Source organism: Podarcis liolepis, assembly GCF_965112155.1.
Source record: "Podarcis liolepis genome assembly, chromosome: 11".
Classification (NCBI taxonomy): Eukaryota; Metazoa; Chordata; class Lepidosauria; order Squamata; family Lacertidae; genus Podarcis; species Podarcis liolepis.
In genome coordinates, this window is record NC_139565.1 from 62,949,892 (window position 1) to 62,964,981 (window position 15,090).

Consider the following 15,090-nt stretch of genomic DNA (forward strand, 5'->3'; position numbering starts at 1 on the left):
GTGAGCACTCAGGGCTGATTTCCTTAAGAATGGAGAGGTTTGATCTTCTTGCAGTCCATGGGACTCTCCAGAGTCTCCTCCAGCACCAGAATTCAAAAGCATCGATTCTTTGGCGATCAGTCTTCTTTATGGTCCAGCTCTCACTTCCATACATCACTACTGGGAAAACCAGAGCTTTAACTATACGGACCTTTCTTGGCAAGGTGATGTCTTTGCTTTTTAAGATGCTGCCTAGGTTTGTCATTGCTTTTCTCCCAAGAAGCAGGCATCTTTTAATTTCGTGGCTTCTGTCACCATCTGCAGTGATCATGGAGCCCAAGAAAGTCTGGAGAAAGCTGTTTTCATATAAACAGAATAAAAACATGAACAATAACCTTCAGTAGCATTTCTTGGAAACCAGATGAAAACAGAACAAATCTCTCTCCCCGCCCACAAAACAGAGAATTAAGAGGAATCAGAGAATTGTCAAGTTGAAATGGCTCCCAGGGGTCATCTAGTCCAACCCCTGCAGTGCAGGAATCACAGCTAAGTTTTAAAGCCATTGCTGTCTCCACTTCTCAAATTATCCAAGGGGAGATGTGCTCACTAGGCCTGAGCAGTTTTTGTTTCTTTGAATAAAGAGTTAAATTCACTGACACCCATAGCTGTCACCTTTTCCATTTTTTAAGGGAGATTCCCTTATTCCGATAGGATTCCTCGCAAGAAAAGGGAAGAAAAGGGAAAAGTTGACAGCTATGCTGACACCTTGTGAGTTCTGCCAACCTGCTCCCAACTCCTGCTTTGACACTTAGGCCAATCGCACCGTTTTATTTCAGGAGCGCCAATAAGTGCATTTCCGAACTCTCTTTCAGTGCTTTCTCTGCCTTCTGCCAGGAAAAAAAGAATAGAGAAATGTAATTCTTTTCTGTAGCCGAGTCAATAAACAAATAATAAGCTTTTGTCTTTGGGAGTTCACGGAACCCAGAGTTTGTGGCTGGAAAGTTCAGGGACTTGATTATCTCTGACCTTCTGCTCGCTTGCGAGCTTCTCAGCCTCCGTCCCTGGTGCCTCTTGCCTGCGTGTGGCTGTCGTGTTTTGGAAAGCCTGGAGCCAGCATCCAAAGCAATTTGCATTTGTCAGCGCCTGCCTGTGCACTTCAAAACAACATCCTACAGATGGCTCTTTCTTCATAACAGCGACTGGGGACCTCCCCGGACTGCTGCAGAAATGTGCCAAGCGGAGCCAGAATAGAGAAGGTCGGTTCCTCTCTGGTTTTTCCACACATGTTATTCTGTGCATATTATAAAATTGTAAATATCCTTCATTTATCTATCTGTATGTTACCAATAAAAAGTTTGTGAGTGTTTGTTCAAAACCTGCCAAGGAGTCCAATTCATTTTGTTGTTTCTTTAAGTACTTTGCGAAAGGTTCCCATTCTTCTTTAAAGTCACAGTTGTCCTTATCGCGTAGTTTTATGTGTCAGTTTCGCCAATTCCGCATAGTCCATCAGTTTCTCTTGCCACAGTTCTTTGGTCGGGATTCCTTCGTTCTTCCATCCTTGTGCTATTAAGACTCTTGCCGCCGTTGTCACATACATAAAGATGTTCTTGAATTTCCTTGGCAGGTCTGCTCACTGCTGATTTCAAGACACACACTGAAATATACTCGGAGTCGAGAGTGGATTTCATGCTCTTTATTCAGCTCATAGCGGTGAGGAGGAATGGAAGTTCCCCCAGAATGCCTGCTTTATATACATTATTTACACAATGTGCCCCCATGTGATTGGCTAATTCCGGGATTCACCTGTAGGCCAATCAGGTTGCGGATTCCCTTCCACCTGGAGCTGGACTGGGTGGCTCCTGTGGACCAATCAGACTGCTGCATTCTGGACGCTATTGTTCTAGGACCAACCAGAGTGCTGCATTCTGAATCCTATTCTAGGGCCAATCAGACTGCTGCATTCTGGATCCTATTGTTCTAGGACCAATCAGACTGCTGCATTCTGAATCCTATTGTTCTAGGGCCAGTCAGACTACTGCATTCTGAGTCCTATTCTAGGGCCAATCAGACTGCTGCATTCTGAATCCTATTGTTCTAGGGCCAATCAGACTGCTGCATTCTGAGTCCTATTCTAGGGCCAATCAGACTGCTGCATTCTGCATCCTATTGTTCTAGGACCAATCAGACTGCTGCATTGTTCTAGGACCAACCAGACTGCTGCATTGTTCTAGGACCAACCAGACTGCTGCATTCTGGATCCTATTCAACTCAGTACATAACACACACAAAGTGCCCGCATTCTGGCTCTGAAGCTGAGCTGGGCATTGCGGAGGGAGGCAGGTTCCATCATGTTCAGCCCCCCCCCCTCTGTATCCCCTCCCTGTTTAAATCCATTAGCTCAGCTTGCTTCTCTCCCACCCCTTGACTTCCTTATCCATTAATTTCCTCCCTGGCCCTCTTGATTGTATCATCAAGGCCCTGAATAGCAGAGAGCTGTGGAGGCAGCAAGTCTGTGTGTGTGTGCTTTCTGCATTTGTCAGCCAGCCCAGGAATCCCTCCACTTAAGAGCTGATTGCCTGATTATTTTAGACATTAGCTTGGGCAGTTAAGAGTCGGTGATACTAATGGTGTTTCTGAGTGATGTGCTTCCACCCGCCATGGAGCTGTATTGGTGCCAGCCTCCTCCAGCCACAGATGCGTAGGGTCCTTGTTCCCGTGCAAATGCGGCAGCTGCCAGCAGCAGGAGGAGCACAGAGCTGCAGAGTTGGAAGAGACCCTGAGGGTCATCTAGTCCAACCCCCTGCAACGCAACACAGGAATCTCAGCTAAAGCAGCCATGACAGATGGCCGTCTGGTCCTGTTCGCTCCTCTTTACAGTGGTGCCTCGCAAGACGAAAAGAATCCGTTCTGTGATTCTCTTCGTCTAGCGGTTTTTTCGTCTTGCGAAGCAAGCCCATTGACGGATTAGCGGATTAGCGCTATTAGAGGCTTTTAGAGGCTTATCTACTGATCAGATCAGCTGATAAGCGGCTTAGCGGCTTAGAAAAAGGGGGGGAGGGGGAAAAACCAGCAGGAACTCGCAAGACATTATCGTCTTGTGAAGCGAGCCCATAGGAAATTCGTTTTGCAAAGCACCCCCAAAACGGAAAACTCTTTGGTCTAGCAAGTTTTCCGTCTTGCGAGGCATTCATCTTGCGGGGCACCACTGTATTTATTTATTTATTAGAATTTATTTTCTGACGGGCTGCGTTGCTTCTTTCTGTCTGGGAAAGCTGACAAACATTTTGCTGCCCTGGGCTAATTTCCTTTTGTGAGGGTTTCCTTTTGAGAGAGTGGCTGCTGATAGTCTCAATTTCTTTTTTCTTTTTAAATATATCTTTATTAATTTAAAATAAATACATTTATGAGAAAACAGACGTACAAACAAACAAAAAAACAAATAACAGAAAAATAAAACAAACCACCACACTATAAGATACAAGAAGATTATTATAATATCATCATATATACTCCTGATACGGAACACAATTATAAAACTTACAGAGAAGATATTTAAAACTGACTTCCAATTAATCTCACTGTACTTTATCTATCCATTACTTTGTACCGCACAGCTACATATTTCTTATATAATTTCTTTTTACTTCCTTACGAACTTATATTTATACAATACAGGGATCAGTCTAATTCTGCCAAGATGTTTCCTTTTATTCCATAGTTTTCTAAAGATTCTTTAAAGATTCCCAATCCTTGTAGACTTTTTGTTTTGGTTGGCCTCTTACTCTTCCTGTCGCTTTTGCTAGCTGCAGATATTCTACCATTAGGATTTGCCAATCTTCCGTGTTGGGTATTGTTGTTCGCTCCTCTTTAATGCACTTCCTGTTTCAAAGGATAAATGCACACTGGAAAGAGAACATCCTTGGCCTTTGAAGAGATATGAAATATTGGGGGGGGGGAGTGGCCAGGTTCAAGGTGTTACTACTAGTATATCTATTAGTATATAAGGCCCTTAATGACTTGGGACCAGTTTACCTATGAGCATAGCTGTCAACCGTCCCTTATTTGGCGGGAAACTCCCTTATCCCAGTGCCATGTCCCGCTGCTGTCCTGGATTGATGATGTCCCTTAAATTTCCCGGGTTTCATGCTCACCCGGCTCGGGAGGAAAGCAGTGGCTCGGGGTCCTCTGCCTTCTTTTTTTCTTTTAGTACTGTAATGTTCTTTCTTTTGTATGTTTTATATGTTATATCTGTTAAAATCAATTAAAAAAAAATTGGGGAAAAACCACATTGGCAGGATTGTTGTAATAACCTGCAGTTTCATAAGAGTATATATTTAAGGAAGATGAATAAATGAGCAAATTAAGTTAATTTGGATATGCAGAAGATATGAAAAATTAAGGAACCGCAGAGAGAGGGGGAAGGAAGTCAAGTTTGGAAATGTCAAAACGATTGCAAAAATTAGTGAATGGTATAAACTTGAAAAGTATAAATAAAAAATAGAAATAGAAAAGGAACGTTGTTCAGCCATCGCCTGTGTCTCCCGCCAGGCCCACGTCTTCGACCTGAGCGTGAACAAATACGAGCCCATCTGCAACCAGCCGGTGGTGGCTAAGAAGAGGAACAAGATCACCCATGTCCAGTTCAACGCCATCTACCCCATCATCATCATCGGGGATGACCGTGGCCACGTCACCTGCCTGAAGCTGTCTCCCAACCTCCGCAAGATGCCAAAGGTAAGTCAGTTTAAGGCTGGACCAGAGAGGGAACATCTGCAGGCTTATCTGCTCTACATGATGTGGTTTAAAATACCTCCCCCCTCCCCCTTTGAGCTTTTCACATTAGCATTTTGTAGCTGCTATTATGGAACCCGAGGGCCAAACTAGCCACAGTAATAAATGAAAATCTGCCCTTATTCCCTTATGGGGGACACAAGAGCCCTTTTAGAGTCCTTTGCAGGTTCTCCATTGGTCAGAGAAAAGAACAGAGGCCAACCAGAGAAAATAGAGAAGCAAAGCAGCTAGTAAGCCTGATCTTTATTGATCTGTTGCAACAGGGTGCTCCCCTCACACGCAGGAAAGGAGGAGGACCCAGAACCTAGGTGTGTCCACCCTTATATAGACATTTTAAATTGCCTGCCTTGGAGTCCAAGACCACCCCCAGAAACATCATACCTACATCACAGAAAGGGGTGGTCTACAGCAGAAATCTGAGTACATTGTTTACCTCCTGTCTGGCAAGTTACCTGTTAATGCTCACTTGATTGATACCCTGGGGATCCTGGCCAGTCTTTTGTAATGATAAATACTTAGTTCCTGAGCCAGGTCACAGACTCACCCTATTCATACACAGACAGACATACCCTTAAGACAGGATTTGTGAATGAAAAGACAATGAGGAGGCTTTTCCATTTGACTTTGCAGAGAAAACACCTGGTCAGTTTGGGAGTCAAAATGGCTTCATGGCTGTTTTCCTGTGCTGCTTCAGACATGTGGTTTATATATTTATGTACGTGTTTGCTTGCTACATTTATGAACCTTTATTATATACATAAGACCTTAATTTTTTTATTTCACCACCAAGCTTGGGGGCGGCTGTAGACAGAGAAGAAATTCCATTTTCAAACTGAGGTCCAGCTCCGAGGGCCTCCTGGCGGTTCCCTCCCTGCAAGAAGTGAGGTTACAGGGAACCAGGCAGAGGGCCTTCTCGGTGGTGGCACCCGCCCTGTGGAACACCCTCCCATCACATGTCAAGAAAATAAACAACTATCTGACTTTTAGAAGACATCTGAAGGCAGCCCTGTTTAGGGAAGTTTTTAATGACTGATGTTTTAATGTATTTTTAATCTTTTGTTGGAAGCCGCCCAGAGTGGCTGAGGAAACCTATCCAGATGGGTGGGGTATAAATATTATTAATTATTATTAATTATTATTATTATTACAAGAAGGTACCCAGTTGGCACTTTTCAAACCAATGCACAAACTGAAGCACAATTATCCTCTGAAACCTCAAAGTGGATTACAAAATGAATAAAACAATTAATATCAATTAAGCAATACAAATCTACTTAAAACTGCCAAGCAATTAAAATCAGCAAGAAACTAAAAACAGGTTATAAAACTCATCAGCGTTCTCCATATCTGGGGAGGCTTGTCTGAACAGAAATGTTTTTAGCAGGTGTCAAAAAGGGTTCAGCGAAGGCGCCTTCTTGCCTGCCTGACGTCCTCAGGGTTTTAGGCTTACCGAAAAGAAGTGACCACAAATGAGGTCTTTGAAAAGGCAGGAGTACAGAAAACATGGGAATGCAGCAGGCCGGCAGCGGCATCTCTTTTTCCAAATTTTGTTTGTTTTGCTTTTCCTTGCAGGGACTCAAAAGTAGCTTGGACTAAATAATGCATCAGGACGCAAATGGGGCTTCTGCCGTAAGCCCCACCCTCAAAACACTGGCTGTTGTTGCTCATTGTAAATTCTTAATGATTTTCTATTTTAAGCGAGAGCTGCTTCAAGTTTCAGCAGAGTTGGTCCTCGTGGTCCCACCACTGTGCAATCAAATTTTTTGGTACAATGGTTGGACGGTGTCTGGGTCATGTCTAAAAGCAGCAGACAGAATGGCCAGGATTTCTTGCATAGACCGTATTTTTCACTCTATAGGACGCACCCGACCATAGGACGCACCTTGTTTTAGAGGGGGAGGAAAAAAAAAATTCTCCCCCTCTCTGCTCAGCGCCCCTTCAGCGAAGCGGCAGGAGAAACGGAGCCCCTTCCAATTCTCCTCCCGCTTCGCTGAAGGGGCGCTGCGCAGCTCTCCCTCTCTGCTGAAGCCAGGAGAGTCTTGCTCTCCCAGCTTCAGCAAAAGGAACCTGAAGCCTGCGGAGCGCAACGGGAACTCGCACTGCGCTACGAAGGCGTCAGGCGGCTATCCCTGAAGCCTGGAGAGCGAGAGGGGTCAGTGCGCACTGACCCCTCTCGCTCTCCAGGCTTCAACTAAAGCAACATGAAGCCTCTGCGCTTCGGAGGCTTCCCGTTGCTATCGCTGAAGCCAAGGAGCCTGCTTTCGCTCCATAGGACGCACACACATTTCCCCTTAATTTTTGGAGGGGGAAAAGTGCGTCCTATAGAGTGAAAAATACGGTATTTGCAAACCACTTAATACTGAAACAGTCTCTGAGTTGTTTATGAAAACAACAAATACGACATATATATCCTGACAGGCTTATCCTGACTTGCTTTTTTGCTGTGCTTTCAAAGTACAGATCTGCACTTTAAAGCTCTGTATCTGAGTGTTTCTCCATTTGTTTTTGTCCCAAAGCTTTCCCCACCGAAATCTGCAATGTACCTCTGCATCAGCAATCTGCAGAAAATCCTGCTGCTGCTTGCTCCATTTCAGTGGTAAAATGTGGGTTTTCCCAAGGAAAGTGCTGAGACAAAAATAAAATCACTCCGACGTGGAGTTTTAAAGTTTGGACTTGTGGAAACGCAGCGCAGAAGGAAGTCCAGATGAGGCCTAAAACAATGAAGGGGGGTGTAATATTATTTATCAGTCGAAAAGCAAAAAAAAAACAAACCAAAAAAACCTCAAAGCAACTCGACAAGATAAAATACAACAAAAACAATTTAAAATCAGAAATAAATTAAAATAATTAATAGAAAATATTCATTCAGTAACATATTAATACATACCCTCCAATATTTCTCTGATGAAAATAGGGATGTCTCATTCCATAATGATAATTTTACTATTTATGCCCTACACATCTTACTGGGTTGCCCCAGTCGCTCTGGGCAGCTTCCAACATACCGTATTTTTCGCTTCATAAGATGCTCCTGACAATAAGACGCACCTAGTTTTTAGAGGAGGAAAACAAGAAAAAAAAATATTCTGAATGAAACAGTGGATGTATGATTTTTGTGGTTCATGCTGTGGTCAAAGACATGATATGTGATTTGACGGTGAGTTTGGGGTAGCCCAATGCAAACATCCTGAGGATCCATGTGGGTCCGTGCTTTGTAACCACATTTTTGTGCCATCGAGGCCCCATGAAGCAGTGGATGTGTGATTTTTGTGGGGGGCAGGCTGTAGCCATGGACATGCTATGTGATCTGATGGTGAATTTGGGGTGACCCAGTGCAAAAATCCTGAGGATCCATGGGCTTTTACCTCCCCCCTCCCAGGCAGCCTCCTTTATTGCTAGCCTCCCTTATCTCCCTCCCGATCGCTTGTTGATCAGCGGCTTTGTTTCAACACCCACTTCCCTCTTTCTTTAAAAAAAAAAAAAAAGCATGATCTGCTTTTTGCCCCTGGGCAATTCTGCTCCAGGGACCATGCATTCGCTCCATAAGACGCACAGACATTTCCCCTTACTTTTTAGGAGGAAAAAAGTGCATCTTATGGAGCGAAAAATACGGTATATAACAACATAATAAAACATGAAATATTAAAAAAAACTTCCCTATACAGGATTGCCTTCCGACGGCTCAAGGGTCAGATAACTCCTTACCCTCCAACATTTCTCTAATGAAAATAGGGACATCCAATCAGAAACCAGGCAGCTTATCTACATCAAGGACATCCCTGGAAAGTAGGGACAATTGGAGGGTCTGTTAATATGGTCAAGTCCTACCCACCCCACTAAAAGATGAGCACCACCATTGGAGGGAGGCAACGTGATTCCCAAAGGAAAGAAAAATCCCAAAGGATGGCAAGGATGGCACCAGGCCTGTCTCTCTGGGGAAGGAATTCCACAGATGGGGAGCCACCACTGAAAAGGCCTGTTGTGCTGGTCCCGGGGGCTAACTGAGAGGCGAGGTCCGAGACCAGTCCGAGGTTGAAGGTGTGGTATGGAGGCAGTCCGTCAAAGCTGTAGCTGGGTCCAAGGCGGGGAGTCGGGTGGGGTCAAGAACTCTGGCAGAAGTTTTTTCTTTTTTGTATGTGTAATAGTTGGTTTAATTATTTTTACCTTTTTTAAAAAACACCTATGTTTTGTATGTTTTGTGTAAAATCTTCATAAATATTTTTTTTTAAAAAAAAGAACTCTGGCAGAAGAGCGGGACAGGGTGCAGGCAGGAACAGGCTAGCAACAACGTTGCTCCTGCAACCTGGGACTGGGGGGTGGGGTGGCCGGCTTTTATCTGCCCCGAGGCATAGGGCGGCCCCGGTCCACAGGTGACTCGCCTCTCCTGGCCTGGAGGCGAGCCCTCCTCCTGCGGGAACTTAGTTCCCTCCGTCTCTCTGCCCTGAGCCTCTGCAGCTCAGGAGAGGCTGGAGGGTTACCGGACCCAGAGGCAACCTCAGCCTCCCCTGACGGGGCTGAGAGTGGAGCACCTGCAGGCAATGGGTCCTCCATCCCCTCAGGAGCCAGAGCAGACTCAGCTGGTGCCTGCACCTGTGGACCCAGCACAGGTGAGGACCCTTCAGGCTCATGCCCCAGCCCCGGCTCAGCTGGTTCTGGAGGCGGGGACTCGTGTGCAGGCTGAGATTCCTCAGGTTCAGCCTCTGAGTCTGAATCCCAGGCCATCACACCTCTTCTCGTGTGGCCACCCTCTGCACCTTCCTCAGGAGGGGCGCACAGGGAGGGGCCTCTGATGAAGACCACAGGGATGGGCTGGTTCATAAGTGGAGAGGCACTGAGCAAGACGAACCAGCCATCTTGCAGGTGCGGAAACCATGCGATATCTGCCAGTGTCTGATATTAAGACAAATCTGGGTTCCGGCGCTTTTTAGGAACTGTCTGGCATCTGGCAGCTCTAAACCCTAACAAATTAAGCTCAGCACAGCCAGGAATCATTCCTCCCTGTCTTGTTTCAGTCCCGCTTTTCTCCCTTGCATACAGGTATTAATAGCCTGAGTGCTTTTTATAGACCCTTTCTCTGATTTCTCGATTGCCTCCAATGGTGAGGATAAACGTGACATTGTGCATCGCTAGCAAGGGCAGCTCAAGCTGGAGAGACGGACAGCTGGAGGGAGACAAAATTCGCTTCGCAGTTTGTCTCTGGTCTCGCTTGCCTGTTACACTTAAAGGGGCGTTTGCCAAGGATTTTCAGTGTTTCCCGCAGGGGAAGCAGCAGTTGTGATCTACAGGCTAATCTAAGGGGTGGGCTTGCGCATGGACCTTGTCTGACTGATCCCTTAATGAATGGGAGGGAAACTGTAATTACAAAGGAAGCGCACACTCCCTGCGGGAGACATTCTCTGGGGATGAATGGCCTTGCCACCCACAGCGCCATGGCATTTTGAACCTCTGCGTTACGCAGAAGCTCACCCCATGCTCGGTAAATTGCGTTTAGCGAAATGGTGAGCTTTTTCCAAAGAGGTTCCCCGTGTGGGACTTTCCTTTTTTATTTATTTTTTATTGATTTTAACATATAAATTATAAAATGTACACACAAAACTTATCACTTATACAATCTTTTTAGACTTCCATCAGCACCTCTGATGATCCACTGTTTTAACCACTTCTTATGCATTTCTTAACTTTATATTGCCTTTACATCTCTTAACAAATCTCCATTTTTGCAATACTTCCAATAATACTTCTCCCAAAACTTCTTGCAAACCTACCGTATTTTTCGCCCCATAAGTGGCTTAATCATGCTGGCCACGTGACCCGGAAGCTGTACGCCGGCTCCCTTGGCCAATAAAGCGAGATGAGCACCGCAACCCCAGAGTTGGCCACGACTGGACCTAATGGTCAGGGGTCCCTTTACCTTTACCTTTACTTTTACTGTTACCTTTACCTTTACTGTTTCTGGCTGCTGAAAGTACGTGGGTTATGAGTTCTCTGTGGTGTAAATGGGCATTCTTGTCTTGGAAGATGTTTAGTGGAGAGACCTGTCAGGAGGAAGCATGGACCAATGGTACCAAATAGTATGGGAAACAGCCTTACTAGAAAAATTAACCGATAAACTGAAACTGACATGGGGACAAACAGAAGAAGATGCCTTCACCCCGGTATGGCTCCCCTTTATCACATACACAGCCCAACAAGATAATGACAATAATCCACCAATGGCATACAAATCAATATGGCTAACCCGATCCAAAACACCCACCCACCCCACTCACACACGAAAACAAAGACCACCACAGCCAACCACAAATGAACAGCCACACCTTAGGCCAACCCCAACCTCTCTCGCCACCAAAGAAACACAAGTGAACAGCTGAGAACCTGCACAAGCAACGCTGACACCAAACCCTACACATAGTAAGTAAAATAGAAACGTCGCCACCCGACCTCACCCCCCCATCTCCCCCCCACCTCTTCCCTCCTTTTCTTCCTAATGTCTCAACAAATGAAACTGATTTGTAAAAATGTTACATGGAAAAAATACAAGAGAGAGACATTACACATACTTTTGTAAATCAAGAAAATCTTTAATAAAAATACGAAAACAAAATCGAAACAGCAGCCTCTGTTTCTGGGCCGCTCTGCCACCCCCTCCCATCGCATTCTCTTCGTCCAGCAAAGAGACCGAGCATTTGATAGTTTCAACAGGTTTAACATGGCATGCGGGAGACAGTGGAAGACAGGAGTGCCTGGCGTGCTCTGGTCCAGGGGGTCACAAAGAGGCGGACCAGACTAAACGACTAAACAACAACAACATGGCAACAAAAGCCACAGACAGGGCTGTTCTGGCTGGGAATCCTTTGATAATCGCTGCCTGTCAACTCTTGCCTGCAGTTTCGTGCCAGGAGCAACGCTGGAGGTTTATAACTCCATCCACTGTGATGACGTGAACGCCACTGAAGAAACTCCTTCATGCGACACGTAGCTAAACTATGGAACTCCCTCCCACAAGAGGGAGGCTTTAAAAGGGGGTTGAACAAATTAATGGAGGAGATGACAGTCGATGGCAATGGTCTATCTCCACAGCTGGAAGCAACGATACTTCTGAATACCAGTTGCTGGAAAACTCAGGGGGAGAGAGTGCTTTTGAGTGCTTTTTAATAGACCTTTTTACAGGCGCCTGGTTGGCCACTGGGAGAACAGGATGCTGGACTCGATGGGCCATTGGCCTGATCCTGCAGCCCCTTCCTCTGTTCTTATGATAATCACAGGCTGGTTGGGTGCAGTGGGGAAACTTCAGTGGTGGAGGAGTAGACATTCAAGTCCACCCCAGCTTTACAGCATATGTTTAATGGCAGTAATAAGAGATGCGGGTGGCACTGTGATCTAAACCACAGAGCCCAGGACTTGCAAATCGGAAGGTCAGCGGTTCGAATCCCCATGATGGGGTGAGCTCCCATTGCTCGGTCCCTGCTCCTGCCAACCTAGCAGTTCGAAAGCACATCAAAGTTCAAGTAGATAAATAGGTACTGCTCCAGCGGGAAGGTAAACGGCGTTTCTGTGTGCTGCTCTGGTTTGCCAGAAGCGGCTTAGTCATGCTAGCCACATGACCTGGAAAAACTCTCTGCGGACAAACGTCGGCTCCCTCGGCCAGTAAAGTGAGATGAGCGCCGCAACCCCAGAGTCATTCACAACTGGACTTAACTGTCAGGGATCCTTTACCTTTACCTTTTAATGGCAGTACAGTGGTACCTCGGGTTACATACGCTTCAGGTTACAGACACTTCAGGTTACAGACTCCGCTAACCCAGAAATAGTACCTCAGGTTAAAAACTTTGCTTCAGGATGAGAACAGAAATCGTGCTCCGGCAGCAGCGGGAGGCCCCATTAGCTAAAGTGGTACCTCAGGTTAAGAACAGTTTCAGGTTACGAGCAGACCTCCAGAACGAATTAAGTTCTTAACCCGAGATACCACTGTAATACCCTTACAGTGTTATTTCTCTGAAGTTCTTGCTGTCTGGTGTGAGTGCTTTCTGACCAGTGTGGCTGTTGTTGGGGCAGATGCCAGGCATGTCTGTCATTCTGTCTGTCTGTCTTTGTCACCACAGGCGAGCTGTACTTCTGAGTATTTTCCTCAGAGGAAACGCTAGCAGAACTGGTGTCTCTGATAAGGCGTTGCAGCCAGCAGGAGGCCATCTTGCAGTGTGATGAATATCCATGGAACTTGCTTTTAGAATACAGAGCAGGTGGTTAAGGCTTCGAGCCTCGATACTGGATTTCCCTAATGCATGGAAAACCCAGGGAATATTAACGGACCAGATGAGAATTCTGCACCCATCCATCTTCTCTTCAACCCCGCAGGGCTTTCCCCATGAGACTTGCCTGTGAAAACAGTTCTGCAATTTGTTTCCTGTGGCTATATCTTCCTTGTCAATTGTGCCTGGCAGATGTGGAAGGGAAGGGTCATAGAAAAGGTTCGTTTTAACCCAAGAACTAATGAAGCAACCCCAGAGGCCATGTGAGCCTGGGATGAGAGGCTGAAGCAGGCCATAGGGCAGCTGGACCTAGGTTGCAATGGGGCTGTGTGAATGCAGCCTAATGTGTCTAGCCTTTGGTGGCCAGTTCACTGCTGCAGGCGGGTTTCTCTCTCCCCCCGCCCCAAATCTGGAGAGGCAAAGTCAAACTGCTCTGCCACTTCCTGGAGAGTTTCCCTTTTCATTCTTTGCATTTTCTCTCTTCCGATTGAAAGGGTTCCCAGCACAAGAGTTCCCAGCACAAATGAGAGAGAACAGGGTGAATGGCTCCATTTGTGGGGAAGATCTCCTGAGCTGGGCTGGTTATGCCCTGGACCCTTGACTCCTCCCCCTAAAAAAAGGGGGAGTCAGAGAAAGTGATTGACAAGTTGGCAGTATGGATGCCCACCTTCCCCCTCAATGGCAGAAGGGGATAGTCCTAGAGAAAGGAAAGACCAGGGTGCTTAGTCTTCTGAACGCAACCCCTTGGCTCTGGCAGGCTTCTATTGAGCCATGAATATGCTCTCCGCCCTTGCCGTTTTGTGATCTGCTGTGCGTTGCAGAAGGTTGCTTCTCTGCCCCCAAACAGAAACATCTCGACAATCAATATTTTAATAGATAAGGGTTACTGTGACCGGCAACTCAGGGAACCTGGGGGTCAAGCATCAGAGAGGTCCACCACTGGGGGTTTGGCCCCACGGAGTAGTGGTCTACTCTGAGCAGACACCCATGTTTTTAGAAGATTCAGTGGGTTGGTTTGCAACGTCAGCCGTTGGACGGACTTTCCCCCAGCACAAATGGAATGGAGACCTTGCAACCTTTTTTTAAAAAAAAAATCCATAGAGTCAGTATCTTGACTTGCTTTCTGGGAGCATCCGCAGCCACCTGGGCAGATCTCATGAGCAGACACTTTCCTAGGGTACGCCTGCTTTCTGTCACGTACTGTGGCCTGGATATAGTAAGTGGATTACGGGCCTAAGGTTAGAGGCTTTCTGGCCTTAAACACACACACACACTGCAACTCCTGTATTCTAGATTCCCTCCTGTCCCTCCTTAAGGCTCTGAGCTCTTTTCTTCCTAGTGTTGTAAACAAAAATCTACCCTTTTCCCTTATGGGGTATCCAAGAGCCCATATAGAGTCCTCACATAGGTTCCCTATTGGTAGGAGAAAATAACAGAGACCAAGCAGGGAATATTGAGAAGCAAAGCAGCTAGTAAGCCTGATTTTTATTGATCTGTTGCAACAGGGTGCTTCCCTCACACACAGGAAAGGAGGAGGACCCAGAAGCAAGGTGTGCCCGCCCTTATATAGACATTTTAAATTGCCCGTCCTGGAGTCCAAGACCACCCCCAGAAGCATCATACATACATCACAGAAAGGGCGGTCTACAGCAGAAATATGAGTGCGTTGTTTATCTCCTGTCTGGCAGGTTACCTGTTACTGCTTACTTGATTGGATACCCTGGGGAGCCTGGCCAGTCTTTTGTAATGATAAATACTTAGTTCCTGAGCCAGGTCACAGGCTCACCCTATTCAAACACAGACATACCCTTAAGACAGGATTTGTGAAGGAAAAGACAATGGGGAGGCTTTTTCCATTTTCCTTAGACCTTGCAGAGAAAACATTTGGTCAGTTTGGGAATAAAAAATGGTTTCAGGTCGGTCTTCCTGTGCTGATCTATGTATGTGTGTGGTTGGTACGTTTATGAACATTTATTATACATCTAAGACCTTAAAATTCTTATACCCCCTTCACATAAGCCCCCTGCCTTAGCCCTCCCTGAACAAAGAAGTCCTGGAAAAAAAAGTGTGC

The 15,090-nt window shown here is 46.1% G+C and overlaps 1 protein-coding gene and 1 long non-coding RNA gene across 2 annotated transcripts in view; one reads left to right on the forward strand and one right to left on the reverse strand.

The window, feature by feature from the left end:
* Positions 1-15,090, forward strand: part of DNAI1 (dynein axonemal intermediate chain 1) — a 159,849-nt gene that overhangs the window by 115,485 nt on the left and 29,274 nt on the right. Inside the window, exon 19 of the mRNA XM_083465924.1 lies at positions 4,528-4,713. Within this exon, the coding sequence (XP_083322050.1) occupies positions 4,528-4,713 (186 nt within the window). The remainder of the gene's footprint in view (positions 1-4,527; positions 4,714-15,090) is intronic.
* LOC310689134 overlaps positions 1-15,090 on the reverse strand; it is a 283,669-nt gene that overhangs the window by 64,194 nt on the left and 204,385 nt on the right. The gene's annotated exons all lie outside the window — the stretch shown is intronic.